At 41.8% G+C, this 11,089-nt stretch overlaps 1 protein-coding gene and 1 long non-coding RNA gene across 10 annotated transcripts in view; one reads left to right on the forward strand and one right to left on the reverse strand.

Annotated features, from left to right (window-relative positions):
- TLE4 (TLE family member 4, transcriptional corepressor) overlaps positions 1 to 4,660 on the reverse strand; it is a 116,368-nt gene extending 111,708 nt beyond the window's left edge. For all 8 annotated transcript variants that reach the window (XM_030566364.1, XM_030566363.1, XM_030566360.1 and 5 more), the window contains exons 1-4: positions 4,501 to 4,660; positions 3,539 to 3,636; positions 2,202 to 2,265; positions 794 to 838 (exon numbers count right to left, since the gene is read on the reverse strand). In XM_030566364.1, coding sequence (XP_030422224.1) covers positions 794 to 838; positions 2,202 to 2,265; positions 3,539 to 3,636; positions 4,501 to 4,545 — 252 coding nt within the window. In that variant the 5' untranslated portion in view covers positions 4,546 to 4,660. The remainder of the gene's footprint in view (positions 1 to 793; positions 839 to 2,201; positions 2,266 to 3,538; positions 3,637 to 4,500) is intronic.
- A 1,287-nt stretch (positions 4,661 to 5,947) lies between these two features.
- On the forward strand, positions 5,948 to 10,870 carry LOC115653748. Of its 2 annotated transcripts, none has more exons than XR_004000997.1 (3): positions 5,948 to 6,034; positions 7,526 to 7,668; positions 10,647 to 10,870. It is a non-coding gene; the product is annotated as an uncharacterized LOC115653748 (long non-coding RNA). The 2 variants fall into 2 exon arrangements; XR_004000998.1 differs by lacking the exon at positions 5,948 to 6,034 and adding an exon at positions 6,053 to 6,096.
- Positions 10,871 to 11,089: the final 219 nt, after the last annotated feature.

Raw genomic sequence — 11,089 nt, forward strand, 5'->3', positions numbered from 1 at the left:
TTATTTCCGAGTAAACACCAAGTAAGCACTTTTCACTCTAGAAAATGAAAGTCAGATGTTTGTTTCATTCTCTTTCATACAGAGTTGAAGCCCAAACTTCAATGAATTTTTTTTTTTTTAAATCTGATTTACACCATGATGCTAATCTTGGCCTAGTTGCTAGATTTCAAGGCACAGAGTTGACCAACATCCTCACAGCAAGCTCATTTACCCTGCAGAGTTTTGGGAACTAATGGACACAATTTCTGTATAAAGGTCCAATTAAGTAGTCTGAAGGGACCAGTATGTGGTTTTGCATCCATTTCTTGTGTCGACCCATTTTAATTTCCTCCTATTCCAGTTTCACTGTTTAAAGATAATGGTCCCTTTTCCACACACAGACTATACTGCTTTTTGCCTTGATACCTAATGTTCAGAATGTACGTTTGGCTCCAAAAAGTATAAATATATATGTCTAAAACTCAAGGCTCAGAATTTAGATAGCTCTGATCCTTACTCATGCACATAATCCGAGCTCACAAAAGGAGTCCATTTACTACAATGAGACTATGTGAGTAAGTGTAACAGAATCAGGCTTCTTATTCATGTGGAAATAATGCACGATTAGGTACAGACACAATAACCTCTCTAAGTTCTTATACTGAACCCATCAGTGAGGTACCAGAGTGCCACAGTGCACAAAAAATATTCAGCCACTAAAATGTGCAATTGAACAAAGTCACAGAACATAGATTCCTACTTAAAAATTAGACTGATATGTAACTTTCTCACACAGAGTGAAATGTTTGCATACCTGTTTATGCATCTCTATATTCAACCCATAGGACATCTCGTAATACTAAGAAAAAAGGAAAGATTGATTCTGTTAGACCCTGTAATCATACAAGTGCTTCCAATATTGAGTTTGAATGGCAGCTATAACAGCATATTATATACCTAAAACACAAAAACAAACACACACACACGCACGCACCAGTATTTGCAACCTCCCAACATTAGAATGGGAATTTCCCCCAACATCTTATTTTTCCCCTCTGCTTTTAGCTCCACATTGTTCCATGTCAAATTTATAGGGAACAGACACAAATGAAACCTACAACACTAAAAACACCTGACAATCGGAGTCAAAAGATGAGAAATGGTGAAAATATATAGAAAATGCTCTAAATTTTGTACCCCAGTACACATTAAAGATGCAAAAGAGATGCCCAAAGTGCTAGAAACCAGACAGGCACATAAATCAGCAACATGGTGCAGCCTATTTATTCAATATTTTAAATTAAAAACACAAAATGCTAAAACGTAATAAAAAGGTTGCAAAAAAATAAAATAGCAAAGAATTTCAGAGTTAAAGACGACATTTCATTTTTAATATCTCCTGTTGTGTCTCAGTATCACGGGGGAGCTCAGTTCAGCGTGTGATGTCAGTAACATATGTGCTCCTGTACGTAGGCACACCAGGCACGGGAAGGACAAAATGCGAGACTTAACAAAATGCTTGTGCTTTTGGTAAATGTAGGTTTTTAAGGTTATTCACCCTGTTTTAAATATTTGTTATAGGCCACGTACACACAGAAAACAACTATTCCCTCAGATGTACAAGAAAGCAGACAGAAACAACTCTTTTGCTGTAGTCATGATACATCATGCAATTATGTATTTAGAGTCTTCTTTATATGCGAGTTATTTATCCATACGGACTACAACTATGGGAGAAACCCGTTTTTTACAGCTCTGGTTACTGACAGTATGAACAAACAGCTCACAAGCAATATTTTTTCAAAGACCTAAAGCTTCTGAAATTCTTGATTCTGTCCCTTCATGAAAAATAAAAAATAAATAAATAGAAGGATTGACCTTAACAAAAACCAAAAAACAAACAAACAAACAAAAAACCCCAAACACATTATGGACAAATGATAGGAGTGGGAAGTAACCAAAAAAAAAAAAGCAGCAAAAGGTATGCCTATCAATTCGGGTATGTCTTTAAGTGTATGGGAATACTAACAGGCTTCCTGTTAGTATGTTAAACATTGAAAGGCAATTTGAAGGAGAAACAAAATTTCTAAAAGCAGGTTATACATCCCCTGAAAGTAAAGATTTATAATGGAAACACTGGTGTAAACTTATCTATAGCAGCGCTACTATCCTAATCTATATGAATATATTTCACATTTGAATTTGTTATGCAGCTTGCTTACCATAACGTAATGTCGCTGCATCTCTGTCTTCTCACTGGCCAGCTTCTCACATTCTAGCTTTAAACTGTTCGAGACATTAAAATAAAATTATTGAATAAATAAAACCAACTACATGAGTACTACATAATGCTAGTTTTACATCCTTTTGAACACCAATTTAGTTCCCTTTCCAGTCATCTTCTGCAAAATATAAATAAAAATTTAAGTCTGAGCTATTGTTTGTGGGTGGAGTCTTGTTAGTTTCCCCTTTCAACAAGTATTGTGAAAAATCTTCCTCTCATGAGCCAGATGTATGTATATGGTATATAGCAAAAATCTATCTTACGCTGAAAAAAGTAGACTGGTTCATAGAAAATGCTTCTTATGAAGGTCAGTCTGTATAATATTAAGAGTGTTAAAAAAATCACCTACAGACACATAATTTAGTTTCTTTGAGTTCATCATCTTTTGTTAGGGAATGATGTCTTTTCAAGGAAAAAGCAGTGTTTTTCTTTACAGTTTCATCAACAGGAAAAAATGTTGCACATCGTTCCATTGACATTGTAGTAAACATCAAAACCATCTTTGGCTGTTTTGTTTTCAAAAGTGCACAAAAAATAATCTTGTGATGAGTCGGTTCCTCACTTGAAAAATAAAATGCTCTTCTACCCTAAAAAGCTATTTGACTAGCCCACCAGCTATGCTTCCAGGTTATCAGCACTCAATATTTCAGGGGAAGGCATGAAGGAGCTGGGTCAAGAGAAGAGAATGCCATAAGCAACCAAATCACTTACTTCCCTTGGCTTGATCCACCCACCCTCCCGCCCCCCCCCCCAAAAAACCCCACCTATTTCCAATATTTGACATTTGATTCTTCCTGCCTCCTGCATCAAAGTGTTTTCTTAGTGGCTCCATCCTCCCAGCTGCAGACCTTTTATGTATGGCTGAGTGTCCAACCTGACAAGTCTCACTCACTTGGAGGGAGACTCCAAGATTTTAGATTAATTCTCCATCCCTTCTTAAGAGTCTCTGACAAAAGTATTTTAACAACATACTCAACGAGACATTTGAAGTCTCAGTCACAATATTTTGAAATCTCCCTCATTCAAATGGTCACAGCTCCAGACAGCCCCTGTACTACTAGAGAGGTAGAAACGTTGGCTTCCTGACACTGGTCTAGCAGGGCTGGGAACTGGTCTTTCCACTTGGGAGGAGGCACAAAAACCAACAAAACAAAAACCCCAATCCACAGGACACCAAAAGCAATCCACACACGTTCACGCCTTTGCAAACAAAACAAAAAAAAAAGTGACAAGAGCTAAGCAAACACGAGGATCAGAGAAAGTAAACATCATTACCTGTGGTACTGAGCCTGTAAAAACTGAAACTCCTCCTTAATCCGATCGCAGGATTCGGAAATTGTGAATTTAAAGGGTTGAGCAGGTTGGTGCGGTGCCTAAAAATAAAGATCACGATACAAGGTTTTAATTATGCCCCATCTCAGCCAGCCCCAGAGACGCACACACATGCCCAGCCCAGTGGGTTTAAGGGAGTCGGACTAGCCACACAGCAGTAAGGACAAAGGCTGTTAAAACTCACCCCCTTTACATACACGCGCACACACCAGTGTTTCCTCTTTTAAATATGAGAGTCCCTCACCCTTTACGCACATACACAAGCCCGCTCCAGCCTTGTCCGCACCTTTGCCTCCCTCTATTAGGAGTCTGTAGTCATGTCTGTATCATCTGTCCCCATCCCCAACCACTAACCCTGTAATCAAACTGTCAGGCTCGTGGAGCGGGTGAGGGGTCTGTCACCCTACTGCTAAACTGGGGTGAATGTGAAGGGAGGGCGGAGGGAAAGAGAGATGAGCCAGAGGAGAGGAAGGGAGGAAATCACAGGTCCCTCCGCGGGCTGCTGGCAAAGAAAATCACTTTGGGGATAATAGGCATCAGATTAAGAGCTGGCACCCTCGCTCCCTCTTTCTCTCTTTAGTTTGCCTTTGACTCTTTGAAGGGCTGGAGTGATCGCAACTACAAGCAGCAAAATCGTTACCCTGGAGAGCCTGAAAAGCCAAAGACAACAATAAGAAAATGGCTACAACTCAATTGTTTCTCTCCCCCCCACCCCCTTTTTTTTTCCGTTTGCTTTCTCCAAGCAGGAGGCAAGCGGACAGCGGGAGAAAGGCTGGTGTGGTGTATTGGGCTGATTGTTCCCAGTTGCAGCCCTCCCTTTCCCCTTTGGCGACCAAGGCTTAGGGGAGGGGGAAGAAACCAAGAGCCACATACAAGTGTCCCCCCCCTGCCTCGTCTCTACTCACCGGGTGTCTGGTTTGAGGATACATCTTGCTCAGATCGCGAATCATCCAAACCGATTTAGTTGGTGCTTTTGGCCAGAGCAGCTTGGTTCATTGGTTTTAATCGCAACAATGCAAAGGAAGAGGAGGAGGAAAGGGCTGCCCGGCGCTAGCGCTCTGAGGAGCGTCTCCGGCTGTCCCCGAACTCCCCCGCCCGCGGGACTCGCGCGAACACACAAGAGGAAGGACGCTCGGCGGCGGCGGCGGCGGCTCTGTCCCCGGCCGAAGAGAACCGCTGCCACATTCCACAGGGGCTGTCACTCGCGAGCGGAACGGCAGCTCCGGCGGTCCCTGTCCCAGCGTTCTGACGAGCGGAAGAGCCCCGCGTCCTGGAGCTTCCTCACCCGCTACCCCAGCGGCCGGCAGGTCCCTCTTCCAGTGTCTCAGCGCTCGGCAGGTCCCTCTCCTAGCGCCCCACCGTTCCAAGGGGGTTTCCTCCTCCCCCCCGAGCCGAGACGGGGAGGAACGAAAGAAGACAAACTCCACTCGCCCCAGCTTCCGAATCCCGCCCCCCACAACACCCCTCTCGCAGCGTCTCCCGGCTGCAAACTTTTATGGGTCTCAATTGTTATCCCGTCCAAAAAAGAGGGAAAAAAGACACTCTCCTTTCCTTTATCGGGAGAGGAAAACTCCTGGTTGGAAAAAGCTGTGGTTGGTTTTGCTCCTGGCTTTTTCTCTGCCTTGCACAGAGTCGCTGCTTTTCAAAGGTTCAAGTGCAGTAACCTTTTGTTGTGATGTTTCTGCTCTTTCCCATTCACCAGCTCGCAGCCCGCCCTCCCCCTTTTTCCAGCACGGCAGGGGGGAAGAAACGCGCTCTTGTTCGCTGGTCTCTGCTGTTTCCCTCCTCGCCTTGCAAACTCTTGCAAGTAGCAGCCCCAGAACAGGATCACCAAAGCCAGCAGGAGCAGCCGCCTCTCCAACACCGCTCCGAGCAGCTCTAACAACAAGCTCTGGCGAGGTGACTTCTTTGACCAAATTTAGCAGCAGCAAATCATTAACATTCTGATACATATTCACTGCAATCGGAAGACAAGGAGGCCGCGATGCATCCTGGGAGCTGTAGTTTCAGCTGGCTGGCTTTCCACCGCCTACCTTGCAAATTGCAGTCAAAAAGACTGCAGCGACCGTCAGGCAAAGCGAGCCCTCCTTCCCCGCCCCCTCCCAGGTGCTACCCCTCCTCCTGCTCCGCCCATGAAGGGCGTCGTCGGCGACCAATCAGCAGCGGCTACACATTAATCGCCGTTCTGTATTAATGCCCATCATTTCGCTGCTGACAAATGGACGTGCGGGTCTGAGAAGGGGGTGGGGCTCAGGACTGATTCCCCACGTGGGTGTGAGACGTCTCTCCGCGTGACAGCCAATCGTGCTGCTTTATCCGATGGGCCACACCTCCATTTCCTCGCTTCTTCCCCCTGCCCGAGGTGGAGCTTTGAGTTCGCTGACGTTTCTTAGCGCCGGCGTTCGAACAGGGGAAACATTTGTTCAGCTGTCAATCAAAGTAACGTGGGGCGGCTGGAGCTGCTGCTGTGTCTTGTGCGCTGGGTGGTGGCAGGAGAGGAGGTTTGGAGGGGGAAAGGGAAGCGCTCAACCTCTGTCCCTCCCTCCTTGTGCCTCTCACTTCTGCTATATCACCCGCACCAGGAGGAATGCGGACTAATTAGGGGCCAGTGTCTCCTTAAAGAGACAAGCTCGGCCTTGTGTAACGTGCAGGGACCCCTGGTGAGACAAGAGAGGGAGGATCGCGCTGATCCCACTTCTTTCAGCTCACATCAATTTTACGCACCACTGGAGCTGGCGTAATTTTCATGTGAACGGGACTGACTCGCTGCCCTGTTTGGAGCGAGAGACGCGAGCGCTCGAGGAGCGGGGACAGTGAGGAGATCTGCTAATTTCAGGGTCCCAGGGGTTTTCTCCCTTTCGAGGGATCGAACAAGATTCCCTCCCCGGAATGATTCGCGTCTAAATGATTCGAAGAGGCAGCCCCAGCTACCGTGAAGACAGCATGTAAAACCTGCATGGTTTGGAATGATGCCTCTGACAAGTAGACTGCGGGGAGGAGGGGAGGCTCTTTCCTGTCCCGGCCATTGGAGAGAAGCAATTTTAAAACTGTTCGGGTTTTCTTAAGTTTCTTTGTCTAGCGGAAATAGGAGAGAGTTGATAGCAGATTTGTTTGGCTTTAGCTGCTACAGTCCACGAAGCTATTAGGAACACTGACCCCGCAGTTATTACTCATGCCGTGGAAAAATTGCAGAGGCCTCCAAGTCCACTATCACCCTGTGCAAAAAGAAGCATCTCCCACTGGCTACACAGAGTTCTACAGTACTTCACATCTGGATTCTAGTTACATCTCTGCCGCTACTCTGTCCAGCCCAATAACCTAACACAGTTCAGCGCATAGGGTGAAGACTGACCTAGGCACTAGCTTCACATAAAACATTGCAGCAGAGAGGATAATGGGCCGGGGTGGCAGGAACTGCATAGGTAGATACCATGTGTGCAGTGCTGTCATAGCCCTGTGCGTCCCAGGATATGAGAGAGACCAGGTGGGTGAGATAATATCTTTTATTGGCTCAACTTCTGTTGGTAAGAGAGAGAAACTTATGAGCACAACAGAGCTCAGTCTTCTGCTCTCAGCACCAGAGGTTGGTCCAATAAAAGATACTACCTCATCCTCCTTGTCTCTCTAGATAGTACTAGCCATACACACACTACAGCTCATGGGGGCCCCTATTCATCAACTGCACATACCACAGCTTCATTGTTGTAGATTTATGCTGTCATTACAAGGAAATTCAGCCACTTTTCTTCAACTATTGGAAGGATCTTACTGCCAAAAATGAACTAAGCGGTAAAATAAATGGTTGCAACATCTTTTATCCTGGGAACAAGAAATACATGTGTGTTCTGACCATGTGTTACTTCTATGATGCCTCATTTGCTTCTATGTTTTATTTTCAAAATTAAAGTTTATTTGGTGTTGCTTTTACAGATGCAGCCATTGTTCTGGCACAGTACTGTAGAATGCCTGTTGCATTTGACCCAAAGAGTGATGTGATGGTACAGAGAGACCCATGGGTGTAGAGTCACCAATATATGATGGAAGATTCATAACTGGGTGTCAGAAACCCATTGGTAAGCTGATTCTTTCCATTAGCAACTATAACCATATGCATTTGAGTTTGGTTTTCTTTTTTTTACAGGTATTCTGAAGAAACAACCCAAAACACAACATCTTAGGAAAGTTCTGTTACAGCATTTTGCACCATAACCATAGCATACATTTGTATTTTTTTTATGGGTTGGTTTAGCTCACTCTCTCTTTAGTAGTGAAGTAATGTATCAATTGTGCAAAGTTCTCTTTGATAAGCCTCATTTTAGACCCTTGTCCTATACTTTTATACTTTTATTGCTCTAAATTATTTACATCAGGAATGCTATGCCACTGAAACAGGTTATAAAACAAATATTTATTGAGGTCAAAGGCAGCAATCCCACATCATTTAAAGCTCCTACACTGTTATTTTTCTTCTGTACCTAATTACATGGTGTCCCACAATTGGGCTTTGGCAGGTTGAGACATATATGTTAGTCTCGTATATGTGCAACATAATTAAGGATTTGTTTCTGCAAGACTTCCCTATGTGAGTAATCCTTATTCATAAAAATAGTTCCCTTGAAAGGAGGCTATTTTGGGCTACTCACATGAGGTTCAGATTGTTACACTGCCTACTTTAAGGACCCATTAACAATAATTTATCAGGAATTTTTACATTGTCGTCAAATCAGAGCAGAACTACAATTTACTGAAGGCCCAATTTGTAAAGGTATTTACGTGCCCAAAGATGCCAATAAGCATCTAGTGGCTCCTAGATGCTTTAAAAAATCCTACTAGGTGCCTAAATACTCCAGAAATCCAGCCCTGAGTGCATCCTGCTAGTTGCTCAGCACCTTTCATTCCCATTTAAGTTAGGAGGGAATCAGGTAGCAGGATCAAATCCTCTAAAATAAGGATACAGGGACGTCAATCCCACAAAAATGTACAGGTGTGCTTACCTTTAGTCACATGAGACGTTACATGTGCATGTAAGTATTACTGGGACAGACCCCAAAGAGATTTTTGGGCCTGATTGAGCAAAATTCTGAACCTGATAGGTAAGGAGTGTCCTCATCCTCCAATTTCAAGGATTAGACACTAAATCTGGAGAGGGGCTACTACAAATGTTATAAAATGAACACCAAGAAATTAAAATCTAAAATGAACACCAGTTTTGTTCTGTTTTTAAAAAAATCCTCTATTTAATTTGACATCAGGTGTAGTGCTTGAAACATTGTCATGTGATTTGAAACATTAAACTCCTTAGAAGGGCAGATGCACAGGTCCCTGTGGTCGAAATAGGTCACTATATCTTTTTGTCAGAGTATTTCACCAAAAATGATAATCATGATTGGCCAGCTTCTGTTCATATAATCTATTCACCATTCGTTTTCAGTGGGGTTGTATGAGTGGAAATAGGGCAGAATTTAGTTTGTTGTGTTTAAAGTGTACGATGGTCCGGATTCTACAAAAGCTCATGTGTGTGCTTAATTTAATGGGACCTCTGACAATGTATAAAGTAAACCCTGTGCATAAGTTTTTGCAGGATCAGGGCGTAATTTTTCAACACATTGACAAAAATCTATGAAACTTGAAACTGATGCTGTATCATAACTTGCCATTTTAAAATGATGTAAATTACAATCAGAATGGCAGTGTCGCTTTGATTTTTCCAGCTTTTGTGAATTCTGAAAACCCTGATGGGTCTTTAAATATAGATTTTTTTTAAATTTAAAATTTCTTGTAAAATCGTATGAAAAATCTTTTATAGTAGATTGTATAACTTGTATTATTTTCCAGAGAGTAGAGAAGGTCATATAATATTGCTAAAGAAAGATTTTTCAAAAGATTGCAAAAACTATTTAGGTGGTTTTATATGTACCAGGAGTTTTGATTGCCAGTGCAAAATCCTTATGAATTTTCATGCATGAACCAGCATTTGTTGTTTAATATCTCAGCCATTTGCATTGTTTTGTTTAAAATTCCAAGAATAGTTGGATCATATTATGAACTGATCATTTGATTTCAGTCATTTGAGAGTCCTATGAGTTCTGAACTAGTCAATTGACGCTTACATTTTAAAATGAACAAAACAATTTGTATATTTTTTGAATTATAGCTAATATGAAAAATCGCTTTCAGGCTAGGATTTTGTAGCCTGGTTTTAGCCTTTGTTGAACTTTTCTAGCTGAGTTAAAAATTTAACAATATGGGTTTATAAGTGTCAAAGGACCCTTAATTATGGGCCCAATACTGAAGCTATTTTATAAGTAAACTCATGGACTGCATGTGAGTAATGACTGCAGCTCAGATCCTGTGGCATGATGTTCCGTGCTGCTTTAATACCATTTATTTTGGGATCAAGTTACCAGATATATATATATATATATATATATATATATATATATATATACACACTCTCTCTCTCTCTCTTAACTGTTTGTCACTAATTGATTTATCAAAGGCTTTCTGGTAAATCTTGTATCAGTCCACACATTTAAATACACTGTGTAACAATTTTATAAAAATAAATCCAATGAGGTTTGCAATTGAATTGGCACCTGGTCCAGAGTGTTAAAAAAATTAAATTATGGTAAGTGAGGGGGTTTTTTTCCTTATAGAATGTAGCAGCATGAAACCCTAGTTCTCGGGTTTTTTTTTACAAGTAGTACAAAATGACCCTATATCAACAAGTTTTTTTAAAGCTTCATGCCATTAGCATGACATTAATTGTCAGTGATTGTGAAGATTCACTGAAGTTAGTTAGCAAGCCAAGGGAATTTACAATACTTGATAGTGTTGTGAATAATGTCATGATTCATGTGTTAACGATTTATAGGGTAACTAGTCCAGAAAATACAAATCTTTGCAAAGGAGTCTAAATGTTACAAAACTCATTCTAAATAAGTTTTTTAATTCTCCTTTACTTTTAACCTTGGTACATTCTATTTTTGTTTGAGACTCCCATATGTGTAAACATTTTAGATTAATTGTCTTATTCTGTTCAATTCTCCAGATGCACTGGCACGTTATTCTGTATGATGTAAAGCTTCAGTCTTTGCAAACAATACACTTCTGCATTTGAAGTTTATCTACAAATCATTTGCTGTCATGGTCTTGAAATTTCCCTACTTAGGTAGGAAAACGCCCATTGAAATCTATGGGAATTTTCCTTGCAGAGGGAATCCAGTCTACAGCCAATTTTGTATTAGTATAACCAGATAGATTTTGCAAAAACATATTTTGCCAAATACCTTTGACAAATATTTGAAATCATTAAAGTGATTTTTCCCCTATGAACATGATATGCTGCCTTCTTTACTTCAGATGTTTACGCTACAGTAAGGCTGTAGCTACTGTATATTTTTGGAGGGCATAGCTGTCAGGTGAAATCTACTCCTCTGCAGAGGGCAAGCACAAGGTCTGTGCATCACTTAAGTCCAACTTGAGGTTTCAAAA

This window comes from Gopherus evgoodei, chromosome 6 (assembly GCF_007399415.2).
Source record: "Gopherus evgoodei ecotype Sinaloan lineage chromosome 6, rGopEvg1_v1.p, whole genome shotgun sequence".
NCBI lineage: Eukaryota > Metazoa > Chordata > Testudines > Testudinidae > Gopherus > Gopherus evgoodei.